Genomic DNA, 24,860 nt, shown 5'->3' with positions numbered 1-24,860 from the left:
CTCAATACTAACACTCTCCATCTAAACCCACCAGGCATATAAACATCTCAATACTAACACTCTCCATCTAAACCCACCAGGCATATAAACATCTCAATACTAACACTCTCCATCTAAACCCACCAGGCATATAAACATCTCAATACTAACACTCTCCATCTAAACCCACCAGGCATATAAACATCTCAATACTAACACTCTCCATCTAAACCCACCAGGCATATAAACATCTCAATACTAACACTCTCCATCTAAACCCACCAGGCATATAAACATCTCAATACTAACACTCTCCATCTAAACCCACCAGGCATATAAACATCTCAATACTAACACTCTCCATCTAAACCCACCAGGCATATAAACATCTCAATACTAACACTCTCCATCTAAACCCACCAGGCATATAAACATCTCAATACTAACACTCTCCATCTAAACCCACCAGGCATATAAACATCTCAATACTAACACTCTCCATCTAAACCCACCAGGCATATAAACATCTCAATACTAACACTCTCCATCTAAACCCACCAGGCATATAAACATCTCAATACTAACACTCTCCATCTAAACCCACCAGGCATATAAACATCTCAATACTAACACTCTCCATCTAAACCCACCAGGCATATAAACATCTCAATACTAACACTCTCCATCTAAACCCACCAGGCATATAAACATCTCAATACTAACACTCTCCATCTAAACCCACCAGGCATATAAACATCTCAATACTAACACTCTCCATCTAAACCCACCAGGCATATAAACATCTCAATACTAACACTCTCCATCTAAACCCACCAGGCATATAAACATCTCAATACTAACACTCTCCATCTAAACCCACCAGGCATATAAACATCTCAATACTAACACTCTCCATCTAAACCCACCAGGCATATAAACATCTCAATACTAACACTCTCCATCTAAACCCACCAGGCATATAAACATCTCAATACTAACACTCTCCATCTAAACCCACCAGGCATATAAACATCTCAATACTAACACTCTCCATCTAAACCCACCAGGCATATAAACATCTCAATACTAACACTCTCCATCTAAACCCACCAGGCATATAAACATCTCAATACTAACACTCTCCATCTAAACCCACCAGGCATATAAACATCTCAATACTAACACTCTCCATCTAAACCCACCAGGCATATAAACATCTCAATACTAACACTCTCCATCTAAACCCACCAGGCATATAAACATCTCAATACTAACACTCTCCATCTAAACCCACCAGGCATATAAACATCTCAATACTAACACTCTCCATCTAAACCCACCAGGCATATAAACATCTCAATACTAACACTCTCCATCTAAACCCACCAGGCATATAAACATCTCAATACTAACACTCTCCATCTAAACCCACCAGGCATATAAACATCTCAATACTAACACTCTCCATCTAAACCCACCAGGCATATAAACATCTCAATACTAACACTCTCCATCTAAACCCACCAGGCATATAAACATCTCAATACTAACACTCTCCATCTAAACCCACCAGGCATATAAACATCTCAATACTAACACTCTCCATCTAAACCCACCAGGCATATAAACATCTCAATACTAACACTCTCCATCTAAACCCACCAGGCATATAAACATCTCAATACTAACACTCTCCATCTAAACCCACCAGGCATATAAACATCTCAATACTAACACTCTCCATCTAAACCCACCAGGCATATAAACATCTCAATACTAACACTCTCCATCTAAACCCACCAGGCATATAAACATCTCAATACTAACACTCTCCATCTAAACCCACCAGGCATATAAACATCTCAATACTAACACTCTCCATCTAAACCCACCAGGCATATAAACATCTCAATACTAACACTCTCCATCTAAACCCACCAGGCATATAAACATCTCAATACTAACACTCTCCATCTAAACCCACCAGGCATATAAACATCTCAATACTAACACTCTCCATCTAAACCCACCAGGCATATAAACATCTCAATACTAACACTCTCCATCTAAACCCACCAGGCATATAAACATCTCAATACTAACACTCTCCATCTAAACCCACCAGGCATATAAACATCTCAATACTAACACTCTCCATCTAAACCCACCAGGCATATAAACATCTCAATACTAACACTCTCCATCTAAACCCACCAGGCATATAAACATCTCAATACTAACACTCTCCATCTAAACCCACCAGGCATATAAACATCTCAATACTAACACTCTCCATCTAAACCCACCAGGCATATAAACATCTCAATACTAACACTCTCCATCTAAACCCACCAGGCATATAAACATCTCAATACTAACACTCTCCATCTAAACCCACCAGGCATATAAACATCTCAATACTAACACTCTCCATCTAAACCCACCAGGCATATAAACATCTCAATACTAACACTCTCCATCTAAACCCACCAGGCATATAAACATCTCAATACTAACACTCTCCATCTAAACCCACCAGGCATATAAACATCTCAATACTAACACTCTCCATCTAAACCCACCAGGCATATAAACATCTCAATACTAACACTCTCCATCTAAACCCACCAGGCATATAAACATCTCAATACTAACACTCTCCATCTAAACCCACCAGGCATATAAACATCTCAATACTAACACTCTCCATCTAAACCCACCAGGCATATAAACATCTCAATACTAACACTCTCCATCTAAACCCACCAGGCATATAAACATCTCAATACTAACACTCTCCATCTAAACCCACCAGGCATATAAACTATTTTTCCCTCTCACATCTAAACCACACAAGGCATATATAATAGATCATTTCAATACTAACATCTACTAAATCCTAAAACCACAACCAGGATATAGACATCTCAATACTAAACACTCTCCATCTTAACCCACCAGGCCATATTAAACATCTCTAATACTAACACTCTGCATCTATCCCACCAGGCATTTAAACATCTCAATACTAAAACTCTCCATCTAAACCGCACCAGGCATTATTAAATCTCAATACTAACACTCTCCATCTAAAACCACCAGGCATATAAAAATATTAAATAAACTCTCCATCTAAAAACCTCAAGGCATTTTATAAACATCTCAATACTACACTTCCATATAAACCCACAAGGCATATTAACATTCAATACTACACTCTCCTATCGAAACCCCACCAGGAATATATCCTTCTCAAATACCTAACACTCTCCCATCATATAACCCACCAGGCATATTAAAACATCTCAATACTAACATCTCCATCTAAACCCACCAGGCATATAAACATCCTCAACACAAACACTCTCCATCTAAACCAACCAGGCATATAAAATCTCAATTTAACACTCTACGCATCTAAACCCACCAGGACATATAAACATCTCAATACTAACACTCTGCATCTAAACCCACCAGGCATATAAACATCTCAATACTAACACTCTGCATCTAAACCCACCAGGCATATAAACATCTCAGTACTAACACTCTGCATCTAAACCCACCAGGCATATAAACATCTCAATACTAACACTCTGCATCTAAACCCACCAGGCATATAAACATCTCAATACTAACACTCTCCATCTAAACCCAGCAGGCATATTTACCAGACCTACACACACAAATTATATATATATATATGTATATATATATATATATATATATATATATATATATATATATATATATATATATATATATATATATATATATATATATATATATATATTGGAAAGGATCACAATTTTGCTCGTGATCAAGATATTTCTATGAGTCCACGGGGAAAATGAAACAATGGTAAATGGCGTCCTAGCTTCGTCTCTTCGATGTATATCAATTGACTTTTATTTCTCTCTTGTGTCTCCCCTGATGATGTGATCATTACACGAAACTGCACTTGGGAACTTATCGAGTGGACAACTACTCACCGCTTGCATCAGGAAGAAGCTGTTGTACTCGTCGGCACGGCTGGCCACCCCAAGGTACAGCACAAACGGCCCAGCCTGTTGCAGAAACACAGTTTTATTACTCTTCTCAATAGGTTGTGAGGGAGAGGATGACGGGTTGGGCAGGAGATGAGAAACAATGTGTAAGAGATGACTAAAGTGTATGTGCAAGTTTACGTGGTAAGTTTTTTAATGCATGTGGAAGATCATCTAGCAGACTGGGGGTATGTGTGTTATTCGTGTTGGTAGACTGGGGGTATGTGTGTTATTCGTGTTGGCAGACTGGGGGTATGTGTGTTATTCGTGTTGGTAGACTGGGGGTATGTGTGTTATTCGTGTTGGCAGACTGGGGGGGTATGTATGCATTCGTGTTGGCAGACTGGGGGTATGTGTGTTATTCGTGTTGGCAGAGTGGGGGTATGTGTGTTATTCATGTTGGCAGACTGGGGGTATGTGTGTTATTCGTGTTGGCAGACTGGGGGTATGTGTGTTATTCGTGTTGGCAGAGTGGGGGTATGTGTGTTATTCGTGTTGGCAGACTGGGGGGGTATGTATGCATTCGTGTTGGCAGACTGGGGGTATGTGTGTTATTCGTGTTGGCAGACTGGGGGGGTATGTATGCATTCGTGTTGGCAGACTGGGGGTATGTGTGTTATTCGTGTTGGCAGACTGGGGGTATGTGTGTTATTCGTGTTGGCAGACTGGGGGTATGTGTGTTATTCGTGTTGGCAGAGTGGGGGTATGTGTGTTATTCGTGTTGGCAGACTGGGGGTATGTGTGTTATTCGTGTTGGCAGACTGAGGGTATGTGTGTTATTCGTGTTGGCAGACTGGGAGGGGGGTATGTATGCATTCGTGTTGGCAGACTGGGGGTATGTGTGTTATTCGTGTTGGCAGACTGGGGGTATGTATGCATTCGTGTTGGCAGACTGGGGGTATGTGTGTTATTCGTGTTGGCAGACTGGGGGTATGTGTGTTATTCGTGTTGGCAGAGTGGGGGTATGTGTGTTATTCGTGTTGGCAGACTGGGGGGGGGTATGTATGCATTCGTGTTGGCAGACTGGGGGTATGTGTGTTATTCGTGTTGGCAGACTGGGGGTATGTATGCATTCGTGTTGGCAGACTGGGGGTATGTGTGTTATTCGTGTTGGCAGACTGGGGGTATGTGTGTTATTCGTGTTGGCAGACTGGGGGTATGTGTGTTATTCGTGTTGGCAGACTGGGGGTATGTGTGTTATTCGTGTTGGTAGACTGGGGGTATGTGTGTTATTCGTGTTGGCAGACTGGGGGGGTATGTATGCATTCGTGTTGGCAGACTGGGGGTATGTGTGTTATTCGTGTTGGCAGACTGGGGGTATGTATGCATTCGTGTTGGCAGACTGGGGGTATGTGTGTTATTCGTGTTGGCAGACTGGGGGGTATGTGTGTTATTCGTGTTGGCAGACTGGGGGTATGTGTGTTATTCGTGTTGGCAGACTGGGGGTATGTGTGTTATTCGTGTTGGCAGACTGGGGGTATGTGTGTTATTCGTGTTGGCAGACTGGGGGTATGTGTGTTATTCGTGTTTGCAGACTGGGGGTATGTGTGTTATTCGTGTTGGCAGACTGGGGGGTATGTGTGTTATTCGTGTTGGCAGAGTGGGGTATGTGTGTATTCGTGTTGGCAGAGTGGGGGTATGTGTGTATTCGTGTTGGCAGACGTGGGGGGTATGTGTGTTATTCGTGTTGGCAGACTGGGGGTATGTGTGTTATTCGTGTTGGCAGACTGAGGGGGTATGTGTGTTATTCGTGTTTGGCAGACTGGGGTATGTGTGTTATTCGTGTTGGCAGACTGGGGGTATGTGTGTTATTCGTGTTGGCAGACTAGGGGGTATGTGTGTTATTCGTGTTGGCAGACTGGGGGTATGTGTGTTATTCGTGTTGGCAGACTGGGGGTATGTGTGTTATTCGTGTTGGCAGACTGGGGGTATGTGTGTTATTCGTGTTGGCAGACTGGGGTATGTGTGTTATTCGTGTTGGCAGACTGGGGGTATGTGTGTTATTCGTGTTGGCAGACTGGGGGTATGTGTGTTATTCGTGTTGGCAGACTGGGGGTATGTGTGTTATTCGTGTTGGCAGACTGGGGGTATGTGTGTTATTCGTGTTGGCAGACTGGGGGTATGTGTGTTATTCGTGTTGGCAGACTGGGGGTATGTGTGTTATATCATTTGTTTTCTGAGGGAGAGTGACTCACCTAAGCTAAACATTGTTCACTGTGTACATCAGTGGCTGACTGGAGCTTCCCTGAGTGATCTGTGGCTTCAAGGAAACCAAGGATGTTCCATGTTTTTACGGCTGTCGAGATCTCGAATTTGCTAGTAGTCTGAATCCTCGTTGTCTTCAAGTCTCTACCATACCTTTTGCGTTACTTCTCTTAGGTATGAACTGTGCTGTTCTCCATTGTTTTAATCGTAGCGTATGTTTCATATGTGACGAATCGTAGAGCCTTGATCTGTATAAGTACTTATTTGTACTATACAGGAATGAAGTCTTACACTTGTTAGGCCCATGAATTCATGTATGTTGTCTGCATGAACCCTACCCTCAGTCAATCTGTTCCATTCATCCACCACACTTACACTATAAGAATATTCCTTTACATCCTTATTTATAAGTTAATAACATTTATGGCAATGTTTTGGATTTTCAGCTGCCTTGTCCACAATATTCTTCGCAGAATTTCATTGTTCCTCTTTCCTGTTCCAATCATTGTCATATCTTGTAAATGCTGGCTGGATAGAGTGCCGTCTGTATCTTCGACTCTGCACGTCTCAGAGCTCCTTTACTTTGTGACATCTTTTATCAAACCATTCCTTCTTCTTCCTTACCATTCCCTCTGTATTTGAGGACTGAGGTACCTACGTCTCTAGTCCTTCATTGTAAATTTCATGGATCCAACATAAAGTCCTGGTTCATGGCTATTCAATTCTGCAATTGTATCTCCTCTTTATTTCGAGTCTCACTTCGCTTGTTTTCATGTCCTCTTTTAACACATTCAAACTTGAGCGTTACATGAACACTTCGTGCAGCGGGTGTATCGTATATAATGCCCTCAGTCCATCCTAGTATAAGTGAAGATAACATCAACTAATCCTAGTATAAGTGATGACAAGATCTCTTAATGGTGGTGTATTAGTCCCTCTCATCCTAGTATAAGTGATGACAAGATCTCTTAATGGTGGTGTATTAGTCCCTCTCATCCTAGTATAAGTGATGACAAGATCTCTAAATGGTGGTGTATTAGTCCCTCTCATCCTAGTATCAGTGATGACAAGATCTCTTAATGGTGGTGTATTAGTCCCTCTCATCCTAGTATAAGTGATGATAAGATTTCTTAATGGTGGTGTATTAGTCCCTCTCATCCTAGTATCAGTGATGACAAGATCTCTTAATGGTGGTGTATTAGTCCCTCTCATCCTAGTATAAGTGATGATAAGATTTCTTAATGGTGGTGTATTAGTCCCTCTCATCCTAGTATCAGTGATGACAAGATCTCTTAATGGTGGTGTATTAGTCCCTCTCATCCTAGTATAAGTGATGATAAGATTTCTTAATGTTGGTGTATTAGTCTCTCTCATCCTAGTATAAGTGATGACAAGATCTCTTAATGGTGGTGTATTAGTCTCTCTCATCCTAGTATAAGTGATGATAAGATTTCTTAATGTTGGTGTATTAGTCTCTCTCATCCTAGTATGCTTTGTGACATTTCACTACAGGAAAGTCTCCTGTGTACATTAAAAACTTATGTCTCCATGACTCACTATTGAGAATTCAATATCCCACCGTCTGTCTCTTTATAACTGAAATCCCCCGTCATCACTACCTTACCATCTCCAAGAAGTGAGAGTCTCACCGCCTGAGGCACTATCCTGATTGTTCCTTCATTGTTATCATTGTGTATTTGTTCCAGCACCTTGCAATTTCTTGGAGGATTATACATTAACAACACCACAATGCTCTTCATCCCTACAGTTACTATTCCCATTACGTATGCCTGAATAGGCTATCTTGCTCTATTTCTTGAAACTTCTGGGTCTGAATCTTTTAAAGGGGTAATCATCCCCCTTCTTTACCTCCCTTTCCTTTCTTGCTCTGAGAAAAAGCAAGTGAGCTTAGTTTCCACGAATTCAGTAATATCAGGCGCACTTTCCCTTGTACGATACTTGAATTCTAGGTCTTTACATGTAACTGCTAACCCATGAATATTTGAAAACATTACTTTCAGTCAGACGATACCATCTCGTAACACTCCAGTTCTAGAGAGGCTGTTTCATCCTCTTGCCACGCATGTCATCTCCGGTTTTCTGTCTTCTGACTGAACTCTGCTTTTCTCCTTTTCTTCCTTCGATCTATCACAATTGATGAACATTCCACTGAATTCCAAAGTGCCTTTAAGATTCTTAGCTTTTCTAGACACTTCCTGGCTTGATGACACCGAGTCAAACGTAACCATAACTGGTCGTCCCCTTACGTCTTGGCTATAACCTATAACTCTCCTTTCCTTTATCATGGAACACCGTCGCATAGCCTCCGACAATCTTTTAATACGCATTCTCTCTTTTTCCCTTTCCTTTGCCGTTCTTCCTTACCTGGCGTATATCCTTCCAATCCCAAAACAATCAGCGATTTACATCTATCAACCTCTTGCTTTACTAATCCTTCTAATTTTGGTGTCACCCACTTTCCAACTAGGTCCCTCAGTGTGGTAATGTCAACCTTTGTGTCTCTAACTTTCTCTTTCATGTCTTTTGGACAGTAAGCACTGGTCTTGCATTCTCTGTACCATTCTCAACTTTCCATCAACTAGTCCAATCATTTCCATGGTTGCTTCATCTCTGACGATTCATATTATTCTTTCAACCGTTTCGCTCGATTTCCTGCGTACCTCCGTTTGTGTCACGCCGGGCCCTTGTTCCTCTCCCTCGCTCTTCACTCTCCTTGGATCTGCTTCCGAATTTCCTCCCTCTAATTTCCCTGCCCTCCACTTCCTCCAGTTTCTGTGTGTGTGTGTGTGTGTGTGTGTGTGTGTGTGTGTGTGTGTGTGTGTGTGTGTGTGTGTGTATGTAAGTCCTTTTCTGTACTTTCGATATCTTTCTAAAAGATATAGATGCGCTTTTGTTCTTTCCTTTACCGGAAAGGTTCCCACTAATGCAACTGCTTTTCTTTGACAAATATATTCAGTATATGTCTCCTGTGAGTGCACAAGTTTCAGTACGTACCTTGTGTTTTGGGACTATATGAGTGTGGCACGGGTGGTCCAGCAGTCGGAGCTTAGTGGCTTGACGTATCTCGTCCTCCAGCCAATCAGTATAGTTCTCAGCCACCAACCTGGGAAGCAATAGTTTTCAATAGACTTTATATATATATATATATATATATATATATATATATATATATAGAGAGAGAGAGAGAGAGAGAGAGAGAGAGAGAGAGAGAGAGAGAGAGAGAGAGAGAGAGAGAGAGAGAGGGTTAGGGAAAATGATTTGGTAAACAGAGAAGAGGTAGTAAAAGCTTTGCGGAAGATGAAAGCCGGCAAGGCAGCAGGTTTGGATGGTATTGCAGTGGAATTTATTAAAAAAGGGGGTGACTGTATTATTGACTGGTTGGTAAGGTTATCTAATGTATGTATGACTCATGGTGAGGTGCCTGAGGATTGGCGGAATGCGTGCATAGTGCCATTGTACAAAGGCAAAAGGGATAAGAGTGAGTGCTCAAATTACAGAGGTATAAGTTTGTTGAGTATTCCTGGTAAATTATATGGGAGGGTATTGATTGAGAGGGTGAAGGCATGTACAGAGCATCAGACTGGGGAAGAGCAGTGTGGTTTCAGAAGTGGTAGAGGATGTGTGGATCAGGTGTTTGCTTTGAAGAATGTATGTGAGAAATACTTAGAAAAGCAAATGGATTTGTATGTAGCGTTTATGGATCTGGAGAAGGCATATGATAGAGTTGATAGAGATGCTCTGTGGAAGGTATTAAGAATATATGGTGTAGGAGGCAAGTTGTTAGAAGCAGTGAAAAGTTTTTATCGAGGATGTAAGGCATGTGTACGTGTAGCAAGAGAGGAAAGTGATTAGTTCTCAGTGAATGTAGGTTTGCGGCAGGGGTGTGTGATGTCTGTATGGTTGTTTAATTTGTTTATGGATGGGGTTGTTAGGGAGGTGAATGCAAGAGTTTTGGAAAGAGGGCAAGTATGAAGTCTGTTGGGGATGAGAGAGCTTGGGAAGTGAGTCAGTTGATGTTCGCTGATGATACAGCGCTGGTGGCTGATTCATGTGAGAAACTGCAGAAGCTGGTGACTGAGTTTGGTAAGTGTGTGAAAGAAGAAAGTTAAGAGTAAATGTGAATAAGAGCAAGGTTATTAGGTACAGTAGGGTTGAGGGTCAAGTCAATTGGGAGGTAAGTTTGAATGGAGAAAAACTGGAGGAAGTAAAGTGTTTTAGATATCTGGGAGTGGATCTGGCAGCGGATGGAACCATGGAAGCAGAAGTGGATCATAGGGTGGGGGAGGGGGCGAAAATTCTGGGAGCCTTGAAGAATGTGTGAAAGTCGAGAACATTATCTCGGAAAGCAAAAATGGGTATGTTTGAAGGAATAGTGGTTCCAACAATGTTGTATGGTTGCGAGGCGTGGGATATGGATAGAGTTGTGCGCAGGAGGATGGATGTGCTGGAAATGAGATGTTTGAGGACAATGTGTGGTGTGAGGTGGTTTGATCGAGTAAGTAACATAAGGGTAAGAGAGATGTGTTGAAATAAAAAGAGTGTGGTTGAGAGAGCAGAAGAGGGTGTTTTGAAATGGTTTGGGCACATGGAGAGAATGAGTGAGGAAAGATTGTCCAAGGTGATATATGTGTCGGAGGCGGAGGGAACGAGAAGTGGGAGACCAAATTGGAGGTGGAAAGATGGAGTGAAAAAGATTTTGTGTGATCGGGGCCTGAACATGCAGGAAGGTGAAAGGAGGGCAAGGAATAGAGTGAATTGGATCGATGTGGTATACCGGGGTTGACGTGCTGTCAGTGGATTGAATCAGGGCATGTGAAGCGTCTGGGGTAAACCATGGAAAGCTGTGTAGGTATGTATATTTGCGTGTGTGGACGTATGTATATACATGTGTATGGGGGTGGGTTCGGCCATTTCTTTCGTCTGTTTCCCTGCGCTACCTCGCAAACGCGGGAGACAGCGACAAAGCAAAAAAAGAAAAAAAAGAATATATATATATATATATATATATATATATATATATATATATATATATATATATATATATATATATATTCCTATGAGTCCACGGGGAAAATGAAACACGAAAAGTTCCCAAGTACACTTTCGTGTAATAATCACATCATCAGGGAAGACACAAGAGAGAAATATAACAGTCAGTTGATATACATCAAAGAGACGAAGCTAGGACGCCATTTGGTAAACATGTGATTGTCCAGTAAGTAATGAAAGAGTAAGAGAGATGTGTGGTAATAAAAAGAATGTGGTTGAGAGAGCAGAAGAGAGTGTTTTGAAATGGTTTGGTCACATGGAGAGAATGAGAGAGGAAAGATTGACAAAGAGGATACATGTGTCAGAGGTGGAGGGAAAGAGGAGAACTGGGAGACCAAATTGGAGGTGGAAAGATGGAGTGAAAAAGGTTTTGAGTGAACGGAGCCTAAACATGCAGGAGGGTGAAAGGCGTGCAACGATGTGATATTCCGGGGTCGACGTGCTGTCAATGGATTGAACCAGGGCATGTGAAACGTGTGGGGTAAACCATGGAAAGTTTTGTGGGGCCTGGATGTTGAAAGGGAGCTGTGATTTCGGTGCATTATACATGACAGCTAGAGACTGAGTGTGAACGAATGTGTCCTTTGTTGTCATTTCCTAGCACTACCTCGCGCACATGCGGGGGGAGGGGGTTTTCATTTCATGTCTAGCGGGGTGGCGACGGGAATGAATAAGGACAGAAAGTATGAATTATGTACATGTGTATATATGTATATTTCTGTGTGTGTATATATATGTATACGTTGAGATGTATAGGTATGTATATGTGCGTGTGTGGACGTGTATGTATATACATGAGTATGTGAATGGGTTGGGCCATTTTTTCGTCTGTTTCCTTGTTCTACCTCGCTAACGCGGGAGAGAGCGATGATGAGTTTGAGAAGATATATTCCATTGTATCTAAGTTAAAGAACCCTAGATCTTTCATTGACAAATTCCTTAACTTAGCAAAGAAATCATTTTATGGAGTTGAGCCCAAACCTCTCATTGACACCAAGAATCTTTTAGTTCTTCCTTTCAATAATACTTTTACTTTACTTCCCATGTTGCTTAAGTCCTTTAATGAAAATGTTGCCCTCAGCAACATAAATACTATAAAGAATATCTTAATCAGGAATTCATCAGAAAATTCTACTGGATGCATCTATTAAGTGCCATGTAGAAATTTTGGAAAGTTTTATGCACAACATAAAACTTATGCACAAATATAGTATAAATATAGTATAAGAACGGGACAAGAATCAAAAATGCCTTGTTTAATCACGTTAAAATCTTTGATCATTATATTCACTGGGTTAATGCCATCTCAGTTATTAACTCTAACTCTGTTACCACGAGAAATATCATTGAATCTTCTATTATCAAATACGGAAAGAATTATAATCTTAACATTAGTGATGGTCTATACAGATCAGATAACTTTATTATTTAGATTTGTAAAAAAATAAATTTATGAAAGCTCGTAGTCTGTCTTGGACAATCGCATGTTTAGCAAAGGGCGTCCTAGCTTCGTCTCTTCGATGTATATCAACTGACTGTTATATTTTTCTCTTCTGCCTCCCCTGATGATGTGATCATTACACGGAAGTGCACTTGGGAATTTATCGTGTTTTATTTTCCTCGTGGACTCATAGGAATATATATATATATATATATATATATATATATATATATATATATATATATATATATATATATATATATATATATATATATATGTATATATATATCTTCTGTGGTTGAGAGAGCAGAAGAGGGTGTTTTGAAATGGTTTGGGCACATGGAGAGAATGAGTGAGGAAAGATTGACCAAGAGGATATATGTGTCGGAGGTGGAGGGAACGAGGAGAAGAGGGAGGCCAAATAGGAGGTGGAAAGATGGAGTGAAAAAGATTTTGTGTGATCGGGGCCTGAACATGCAGGAGGGTGAAAGGAGGGCAAGGAATAGAGTGAATTGGAGCGATGTGGTATACCGGGGTTGACGTGCTGTCAGTGGATTGAATCGGGGCATGTGAGGCGTCTGGGGTAAACCATGGAAAGCTGTGTAGGTATGTATATTTGCGTGTGTGGACGTATGTATATACATGTGTATGGGGGTGGGTTGGGCCATTTCTTTCGTCTGTTTCCTTGCGCTACCTCGCAAACGCGGGAGACAGCGACAAAGCAAAAAAAAAAAAATATATATATATATATATATATATCTATATATATATATATATATATATATATATATATATATATATATATATATATATATATATATATATATATATATATATATATATATATTCCTATGAGTCCACGGGGAAAATGAAACACGAAAAGTTCCCAAGTGCGCTTTCGTGTAATAATCACATCATCAGGAGAGACACAAGAGAGGAATATAACAGTCAGTTGATATACATCGAAGAGACGAAGCTAGGACGCCATTTGGTAAACATGTGATCGTCCAAAACATACAACGAGCGTTCATAAACTTATCATTTTACAAATCTTATCAACAATAAAGTTATCTAATTTGTACAGACCATCACTAATATTAAGATTATAATTCTTTGTGTATTTAATAATAGAAGATTCAATATTTCTCTTGGTAATAGAGTTAGAGTTAACAACTGAGATGGCGTTACTCCAGTCAATACAATGATCATAGTTTTTAACATGATTAAACAAGGCATTTGATTCTTGTCCCGTTCTTATACTATATTTATGTTGCTTAAGTCTAACAAAAAGATCCTTACCAGTCTGACCAACATAAAATTTATCACAGTTTCCACAAGGCACTTTATAAATGCAACCAAGAGAATTTTCTGGTGAATTCCTGATTAAGATATTCTTTATAGTATTATTGTTGCTAAAGGCAACATTTACATTAAAGGATTTAAGGAACATGGGAAGCAAAGTGAAATTATTATTAAAAGGGAGAACTAAAAGATTCTTGGTGTCAATGGGAGGTTTAGGCTCAACTCTATAAAGTGATTTCTTTGCTAACTTAGGGGATTTATCAGTGAAAGATCTAGGGTACTTTAACTTAGATCCAATAGAATATATCTTCTCAAACTCATCATCAATAAACTCTGGACTGCAAATACGCAATGCCCTTAGGAACTTAGATTGAAATGATGATAATTTAACTCTGTCATGTTGAGATGAGTAATAATGGATATATGAGCATACATTGGTGGGTTTTCTGTATATGCTAAATTTAAACTTGTTTCCTTGTCTATGGATCATGCAATCTAAAAATGGTAACATACCATTACTTTCATTTTCTACGGTAAATTTGATGGAAGGTACTAAATTGTTAAGTAAGGGGAGAAATATTTGTAAATTTTCATTTGTTGGCCAAACACAAAGAACATCATCTACATAGTTAGCAAAGAAATCACTTTATAGAGTTGAGCCCAAACCTCCCATTGACACCAAGAATCTTTTAGTTCTCCCTTTTAATGATAATTTCACTTTGCTTCCCATGTTGCTTAAATCCTTTAATGTAAATGTTGCCTTTAGCAACAATAATACTATAAAGAATATCTTAATCAGGAATTCACCAGAAAATTCTCTTGGTTGCATTTATAAAGTTCCTTGTGGAAACTGTGATAGATTTTATGTTGGTCAGACTGGTAAGGATCTTTCTGTTAGACTTAAGCAACATAAATATAGTATAAGAACGGGACAAGAATCAAATGCCTTGTTTAATCATGTTAAAAACTATGATCATTGTGTTGACTGGAGTAACGCCATCTCAGTTGTTAACTCTAACTCTATTACCAAGAGAAATATCATTGAATCTTCTATTATCAAATACACAAAGAATTATAATCTTAACATTAGTGATGGTCTGTACAAATTAGATAACTTTATTGTTGATAAGATTTGTAAAATGATAAGTTTATGAACGCTCGTTGTATGTTTTGGACAATCACATGTTTACCAAATGGCGTCCTAGCTTCGTCTCTTCGATGTGTATCAAGTGACTGTTATATTCCTCTCCTATGTCTCCCCTGATGATGTGATTATTACACGAAAGTGCACTTGGGAACTTTTCGTGTTTCATTTTCCCCGTGGACTCATAGGAATATCTTGATCACGCGCAAAATTGTGATCCTTTCCAATATATATATATATATATATACATATATATATCATACAAAGCTCCATCATCCAGGATCGAACCTGGGACCCCTTGTGCAAGAGGCAGGCATGCTAACCGCTAGGCTAAGGGACTGTATAATAGGAAACAACTATTCGAAATACTAAGTACTCGAATACCCTTCGTCTCACTATGGTGAGCAACGGGGTCTATCGGTTGTTTCCGAACAGAACACATAGCCAGCTGAGAGCGTTTTACCGAACCTGACTGTACAACGCGGAGTTATATGAATACGAATAAAGTGTATATGAACGCGCACCTTCATAGAACATACAAAGCTCCATCAGCCCGGATCGAACCTGGGACCCCTTGTGCAAGAGGCAGGCATGCTAACCGCTAGGCTAAGGGACTGTATAATAGTATGCCTGCCTCTTGCACAAGGGGTTCCAGGTTCGATCCTGGATGATGGAGCTTTGTATGTTCTATGAAGGTGCGCGTCCATATACACTTTATTCGTATACATATATATATATATATATATATATATATATATATATATATATATATATATATATATATATATGTATATATGTATATATATATATATATATATATATATATATATATATATATATATATATATATATATATATATATGGAGCGGGAGGCTGGAAATCCTCCCCTCTCGTTTTTTTCTTTTAATTTTCCAAAAGAAGGGACAGAGAAGGGGGCCAGGTGAGGGTATTCCCTCAAAGGCCCAGTCCTCTGTTCTTAACGCTACCTCGCTAATGCGGGAAATGGCGAATAGTTTGAAAAAAAAAACATATATATATATATATATATATATATATATATATATATATATATATATATATATATATATATATATATATATATATATATATATATATACATATATATATATATACATATATATATATATATATATATTATTTTTTTTATTTTATTATACTTTGTCGCTGTCTCCCGCGTTTGCGAGGTAGCGCAACGAAACAGACGAAAGAAATGGCCCAACCCCCCCCATACACATGTATATACATACGTCCACACACGCAAATATACATACCTACACAGCTTTCCATGGCTTACCCCAGACGCTTCACATGCCTTGATTCAATCCACTGACAGCACGTCAACCCCGGTATACCACATCGCTCCAATTCACTCTATTCCTTGCCCTCCTTTCACCCTCCTGCATGTTCAGGCCCTGATCACACAAAATCTTTTTCACTCCATCTTTCCACCTCCAATTTGGTCTCCCTCTTCTCCTTGTTCCCTCCACCTCCGACACATATATCCTCTTGGTCAATCTTTCCTCACTCATCCTCTCCATGTGCCATAACCACTTCAAAACACCCTCTTCTGCTCTCTCAACCACGCTCGTTTTATTTCCACACATCTCTCTTACCCTTACGTTACTCACTCGATCAAACCACCTCACACCACACATTGTCCTCAAACATCTCATTTCCAGCACATCCATCCTCCTGCGCACTACTCTATCCATAGCCCACGCCTCGCAACCATACAACATTGTTGGAACCACTATTCCTTCAAACATACCCATTTTTGCTTTCCGAGATAATGTTCTCGACTTCCACACATTCTTCAAGGCCCCCAGAATTTTCGCCCCCTCCCCCACCCTATGATTCACTTCCGCTTCCATGGTTCCATCCGCTGCCAGATCCACTCCCAGATATCTAAAACACTTCACTTCCTCCAGTTTTTCTCCATTCAAACTCACCTCCCAATTGACTTGACCCTCAACCCTACTGTACCTAATAACCTTGCTCTTATTCACATTTACTCTTAACTTTCTTCTTCCACACACTTTACCAAACTCAGTCACGAGCTTCTGCAGTTTCTCACATGAATCAGCCACCAGCGCTGTATCATCAGCGAACAACAACTGACTCACTTCCCAAGCTCTCTCATCCCCAACAGATATATATATATATATATATATATATATATATATATATATATATATATATATATATATATATATATATATATATATATATATATATATATATATATTCATATTTTCATTTATTTTGCTTTGTCGCTGTCTCCCGCGTTAGCGAGGTAGCGCAAGGAAACAGACGAAAGAATGGCGCAACCCACCCGCATACACATGTATATACATACACGTCCACACACGCAAATATACATACCTATACATCTCAATGTACACATATATATACACACACAGACATATACATATATACACATGTACATAATTCATACTGTCTGCCTTTATTTATGGAACAACAACCTCCTCCCCCCTCATGTGTGCGAGGTAGCGCTAGGAAAAGACAACAATGGCCCCATTCGTTCACACTCAGTCTCTAGGTGTCATGTAATAATGCACCGAAACCACAGCTCCCTTTCCACATCCAGGCCCCACACAACTTTCCATGGTTTACCCCAGACGATTCACATTCCCTGGTTCAATCCATAGACAGCGAGTCGACCCCGTTATACCACATCGTTCTAATTCACTCTATTCCTTGCACGCCTTTCACCCTCCTGCATGTTTAGGCCCCGATCACTCAAAATCATTTTCACTCCATCTTTCCACCTCCAATTTGGTCTCCCACTTCTCGTTCCCTCCACCTCCGACACATACATCCTCTTGGTCAATCTTTCCTCACCCATTCTCTCCATGTGACCAAACCATTTCAAAACACCCTCTTCTGCTCTCTCAACGACACTCTTTTTATTTCCACACATCTCTCTTACCCTTACATTACTTACTCGATCAAACCACCTCACACCACATATTGTCCTCAAACATCTCATTTCCAGCACATCCATCCTCCTGCGCACAACTCTATCCATAGCCCACGCCTCGCAACCATACAAAATTGTTGGAACCATTATTCCTTCAAAGATACCCATTTTTGCTTTCCGAGATAATGTTCTAGACTTCCAAACATTCCTCAAGGCTTCCAGAATTTTCGCCCCCTCCCCCACCCTGTGATTCACTTCCGCTTCCATGGTTCCATCCGCTGCCAGATCCACTCCCAGATATTAAAAACAGTTTACTTCCTCCAGTTTTTCTCCATTCAAACTTACCTCCCAGTTGACTCGACCCTCAACCCTACTGTACCTAATAACCTTGCTCTTATTCACATTTACTCTCAACTTTCTTCTTTCACATACTTTACAAAACTCACTCACCAGCTTCTGCAGTTTCTTACCCGAATCAGCCACCAGCGCTGTATCATCAGGGAACAACAACTGACTCACTTCCCAAGCTCTCATCCACAACAGACTTCATACTTGCCCCTCTTTCCAAAACTCTTGCATTCATCTCCCTAACAACCCCATCCATAAACAAATTAAACAACCATGGAGACATCACACACCCCTGCAGCAAACCTACATTCACTGAGAACCAATCACTTTCCTCTCTTCCTACACGTACACCTGCCTTAGATCCTCGATAAAAACTTTTCACTGCTTCTAGCAACTTGCCTCCCACACCATATATTCTTAATACCTTCCACAGAGCATCTCTATCAACTCTTTCATATGCCTTCTCCAGATCCATAAATGCTACATACAAATCCATTTGCTTTTCTAAGTATTTCTCACATACATTCTTCAAAGCAAACACCTGATCCACACATCCTCTACCACTTCTGATACCACACTGCTCTTCCCCAATCTGATGCTCTGTACATGCCTTCACCCTCTCATTCAATACCCTCCCATATAATTTATCAGGAATACTCAACAAACTTATACCTCTGTAATTTGAGCATTCACTCTTATCTCCTTTGCCTTTGTACAATGGCACTATGCAAGCATTCCGCCAATCCTCAGGCACCTCACCATGAATCATACATACAGTAAATAACCTTACCAACCAGTCAACAATACAGTCACCCCCATTTTTGATAAATTCCACTGCAATACCATCCAAACCTGCTGCCTTGCCGGCTATCATCTTCCGCATAGCTTTCACTACCTCTTCTCTGTTTACCAAATCATTTTCCCTAACCTTCTGACTCTGCACACCTCCTCGACCAAAACACCCTATATCTGCCACTCTATCGTCAAACACATTCGACAAACCTTCAAAATACTCACTCCATCTCCTTCTCACCTCTCCACTACTTGTTATCACCTCCCCATTTACCCCCTTCACTGAAGTTCCCATTTGCTCCCTTGTCTTACGCACTTTATTTACCTCCTTCCAGAACATCTTTGTATTTTCCCTAGAATTTAATGATATTCTCTCACCCCAACTTTCATTTACCCTCTTTTTCACCTCTTGACCTTTCTCTTGACCTCCTGCCTCTTTCTTTTATACATCTCCCATTCATTTGCATTTTTTCCCTGCAAAAATCGTCCAAATGCCTCTATCTTCACTTTCACTAATAATCTTACTTCTTCATCCCACCACTCACTACCCTTTCTAATTAACCCACCTCCCACGCTTCTCATGCCACGAGCATCTTTTGCGCAAACCATCACTGTTTCCCTAAATACATCCCATTCCTCCCCCACTCCCCTTACCTCCTTTCTTCTCACCTTTTTCCATTCTGTACTCAGTCTCTCCCGGTACTTCCTCACACAAGCCTCCTTCCCAAGCTCACTTACTCTCACCACCCTCTTCACCCCAACATTCTCTCTTCTTTTCTGAAAACCCCTACAAATCTTCATCTTCGCCTCCACAAGATAATGATCAGACATCCCTCCAGTTGCACCTCTCAGCACATTAACATCCAAAAGTCTCTCTTTCACGGGCCTATCAATTAACACGTAATCCAATAACGCTCTCTGGCCATCTCTCCTACTTACATACGTATACTGATGTATATCTCGCTTTTTAAACCAGGTATTCCCAATCACCAGTCCTTTTTCAGCACATAAATCTACTAGCTCTTCACCATTTCCATTTACAACACTGAACACCCCATGCATATCAATTAATCCCTCAACTGCCACATTAGTCACCTTTGCATTCAAATCACCCATCACTCTAACCTGGTCTTATGCATCAAAACCACTAACACACTCATTCAGCTGCTCCCAAAACACTTGCCTCTCATGATCTTTCTTCTCATGCCCAGGTGCATATGCACCAATAATCACCCATCTCTCTCCATCAACCTTCAGTTTTACCCATATCAATCTAGATTTTACTTTCTTACACTCTATCACATACTCCCACAACTCCTGTTTCAGGAGTACTGCTACTCCTTCCCTTGCTCTTGTCCTCTCACTAACCCCTGACTTTACTCCCAAGACATTCCCAAACCACTCTTCCCCTTTACCCTTGAGCTTCGTTTCACTCAGAGCCAAAACATCCAGGTTCCTTTCCTCAAACATACTACCTATCTCTCTTGTTTTCTCATCTTGGTTACATCCACACACATTTAGACACCCCAATCTGAGCCTTCGAGGAGGATGAGCGCTCCCCACGTGACTCCTTCTTCTGTTTACCCTTTTAGAAAGTCAATATACAAGGAGGGGAGGGTTTCTGGCCCCCCGCTCCCGTCCCCTTTAGTCGCCTTCTACGACACGTGAGGAATGCGTGTGAAGTATTATTTCTCCCCTATCCCAGGGATAATAAATATATATATATATATATATATATATATATATATATATATATATATATATATATATATATATATATATATATTTTTTTTTTTTTTGGCTTTGTCGCTGTCTCCCGCGTTTGCGAGGTAGCGCAAGGAAACAGACGAAAGAAATGGCCCAACCCACCCCCATACACATGTATATACATACGTTCACACACGCAAATATACATACCTACACAGCTTTCCATGGTTTACCAAAGACGCTTCACATGCCTTGATTCAATCCACTGACAGCACGTCAACCCCGGTATACCACATCGCTCCAATTCACTCTATTCCTTGCCCTCCTTTCACCCTCCTGCATGTTCAGGCCCCGATCACACAAAATCTTTTTCACTGCATCTTTCCACCTCCAATTTGGTCTCCCTCTTCTCCTCGTTCCCTCCACCTCCGACACATATATCCTCTTGGTCAATCTTTCCTCACTCATTCTCTCCATGTGCCCAAACCATTTCAAAACACCCTCTTCTGCTCTCTCAACCACGCTCTTTTTATTTCCACACATCTCTCTTACCCTTACGTTACTTACTCGATCAAACCACCTCACACCACACATTGTCCTCAAACATCTCATTTCCAGCACATCCATCCTCCTGCGCACAACTCTATCCATAGCCCACGCCTCGCAACCATACAACATTGTTGGAACCACTATTCCTTCAAACATACCCATTTTGCCTTCAAGGCTCCCAGGATTTTCGCCCCCTCCCCCACCCTATGATCCACTTCCGCTTCCATGGTTCCATCCGCTACCAGATCCACTCCCAGATATCTAAAACACTTCACTTCCTCCAGTTTTTCTCCATTCAAACTCACCTCCCAATTGACTTGACCCTCAACCCTACTGTACCTAATAACCTTGCTCTTATGGTAAGGGTAAGAGAGATGTGTGGAAATAAAAAGAGCGTGGTTGAGAGAGCAGAAGAGGGTGTTTTGAAATGGTTTGGGCACATGGAGAGAATGAGTGAGGAAAGATTGACCAAGAGGATATATGTGTCGGAGGTGGAGGGAACGAGGAGAAGTGGGAGACCAAATTGGAGGTGGAAAGATGGAGTGAAAAAGATTTTGTGTGATCGGGGCCTGAACATGCAGGAGGGTGAAAGGAGGGCAAGGAATAGAGTGAATTGGATCGATGTGGTATACCGGGGTTGACGTGCTGTCAGTGGATTGAATCAGGGCATGTGAAGCGTCTTTGGTAAACCATGGAAAGCTGTGTAGGTATGTATATTTGCGTGTGTGGACGTATGTATATACATGTGTATGGGGGTGGGTTGGGCCATTTCTTTCGTCTGTTTCCTTGCGCTACCTCGCAAATGCGGGAGACAGCGACAAAGCAAAAAAAGAAAAAAGAAAAAAAAGAAAAAAAAAAAAAAAAAAAATATATATATATATATATATATATATATATATATATATATATATATATATATATATATATATATATATATATAATATCCCTGGGGATAGAGGAGAAAGAATACTTCCCACGTATTCCCTGCGTGTCGTAGAAGGCGACTAAAAGGGGACGGGAGCGGGAGGCTGGAAATCCTCCCCTCTCGTTTTTTTTTTTCAAAAAGAAGGAACAGAGAAGGGGGCCAGGTGAGGATATTCCCTCTAAGGCCCAGTCCTCTGTTCTTAACGCTACTTCGCTAATGCGGGAAACGGTGAATAGTATGAAAGAAAAAAAAAATATATATATATATATATATATATATATATATATATATATATATATATATATATATATATATATATATATATATATATATATATATATATATATATATATATATATATATATATTTTTTTTTTTTTTTTTTTCAAAAGAAGGAACAGAGAAGAGGGCCAGGTGAGGATATTCCCTCAAAGGCCCAGTCCTCTGTTCTTAACGCTACCTCGCTATTGTGGGAAATGGCGAATAGTATGAAAAAAAAAAAATATATATATATATATATATATATATATATATATATATATATATATATATATATATATATATATATATATATATATATATATATATATATATATATGCATATATATATATATATATATATATATATATATATATATATATATATATATATATATATATATATATATATATATATATATATATATATATATGCATATATATATATATATATATATATATATATATATATATATATATATATATATATATATATATATATATATATATATATATATATATATATATTATTGATTTATCATACTTTGTCTCTGTCTCCCTTGTTAGCGACGTAGCGCAAGGAAACAGATGAAATATTGGCTCAACCACCCACAAACACATGTATATACATGCACGTCCACACACGCACATATACATACCAATACATTTCAACGTATACCTACAGTGACATATACATACTTACGCATCTACATAATTCATTCTTTCTGTCTTTATTCATTCCTGTCGCCACCCCGCCACACATGAAATGACAACTCCCTCCCCCCGCACGCGCGCGAGGTAGCGCTAGGAATAGACGACAAAGGCCACATTCGTTCACACTCAGTCTTTAGCTGTCATGTATAATGCACCGAAACCACAGTTCCCTTTCCACATCCACGCCCTGCAAAACTTTTCATGGTTTACCCAAGACGCTTCCCATGCCTTGGTTCAATCCATTGACAGCACGTCGACCCTGGTATACCACATCGTTCCAATTCGCTCTATTCCTTGCACGCCTTTCACCCTCCTGCATGTTTAGGCCCCGATCGCTCAAAATCTTTTTCACTCCATCCTTTAACTTCCAATTTGGTCTCCCACTTCTCCTCGTTCCCTCCACCTCTGACACATATATATCCTCTTTGTCAATCTTTCCTCACTCATTCTCTCCATGTATATATAAAAGATGCATCCACTCTATCACACTTTCTCCACCATCCCTCAGCATTTCAGCTGTAATCCCATCCACACCAGGTGCCTTGCCTACCTTCAGCATACATACGTATATGTATGTATGCGTACGATTATGATTATATATGTGAATGTGAGTGGTTGGGTCTTTCTTCCTCAGCTTCCTGGCGCTACTCGCCAATGTGGGAATTTGTGATCAAGCATGATAATTTGTTTATCGATGGGGTGTTTAGGGAGGTAAATGCATGAGTTGTTACGACAGGGGCAAGTATGCAGTCTGTTGGGGATGAGATGGCCTGGGAAGTGAGTCAGTTGATGTTCGCCGATGATGCAGCACTGGTGGCTTATTCGAGTGAGAAACTGCAGAACCTACTGGCTGAATTTGGAAAAGTGTGTGAAAGAAGAAAGTTGAGATATATGTGAATAGGTTATTAGGTCAGCAGGGTTGAAGGACAAGTTAGTGGGGATGTGAGTTTGAATGGAGAAAATGTGGAGGAATTGAAGTGTTTTAGATATGGGAGTGGACTTAGCAGCGAATGGAATCATGGTAGCGGAAGTGAGTCATAGGGGGGGACGGGGGGGGAAGGTTCTGGGAGCGATGAGTAATGTGTGGAAAGAGAGAAAGTAATCTCGGAGCAAAAATGGGTATGTTTGAAGGAATAGTAGATCTAACAGTATCATATGGCTGCAAGGCATTGGTTATAGATAAGGCTGTGCGGAGGAGGGTGGACGTGTTGGAAATTAAATGTCTGAGGCCAATATGTGGTGTTAGGAAGTTTGATCGAGTGAGTAATGAATGGATAATAGGGATGTGGGGTAATAAAAAGAGTGTGGTTAAGAGAACAGAGGAGGGTGTGTTGAGAAAGAAATCATTTCATAGAGTTAAGCAGAAACCTTCCCTTGATACCAAGAATTTTTTAGCTCTTCCTTTTAGTGATAATGTTA

The 24,860-nt window shown here is 40.2% G+C and overlaps 1 protein-coding gene across 1 annotated transcript in view; it reads right to left on the bottom strand.

The window, feature by feature from the left end:
• LOC139758207 (protein O-linked-mannose beta-1,2-N-acetylglucosaminyltransferase 1-like) overlaps positions 1 to 24,860 on the bottom strand; it is a 221,241-nt gene that overhangs the window by 7,592 nt on the left and 188,789 nt on the right. Inside the window, exons 12-13 of the mRNA XM_071679450.1 lie at positions 9,246 to 9,354; positions 3,972 to 4,046 (exon numbers count right to left, since the gene is read on the bottom strand). Of these exons, the coding sequence (XP_071535551.1) occupies positions 3,972 to 4,046; positions 9,246 to 9,354 (184 nt within the window). The remainder of the gene's footprint in view (positions 1 to 3,971; positions 4,047 to 9,245; positions 9,355 to 24,860) is intronic.

The sequence above is a fragment of the Panulirus ornatus genome, chromosome 29 (genome assembly GCF_036320965.1).
Source record: "Panulirus ornatus isolate Po-2019 chromosome 29, ASM3632096v1, whole genome shotgun sequence".
Classification (NCBI taxonomy): domain Eukaryota; kingdom Metazoa; phylum Arthropoda; class Malacostraca; order Decapoda; family Palinuridae; genus Panulirus; species Panulirus ornatus.
Note: the sequence above shows the minus strand (reverse complement) of the source record. Positions and strands in the feature narration are given on the sequence as shown.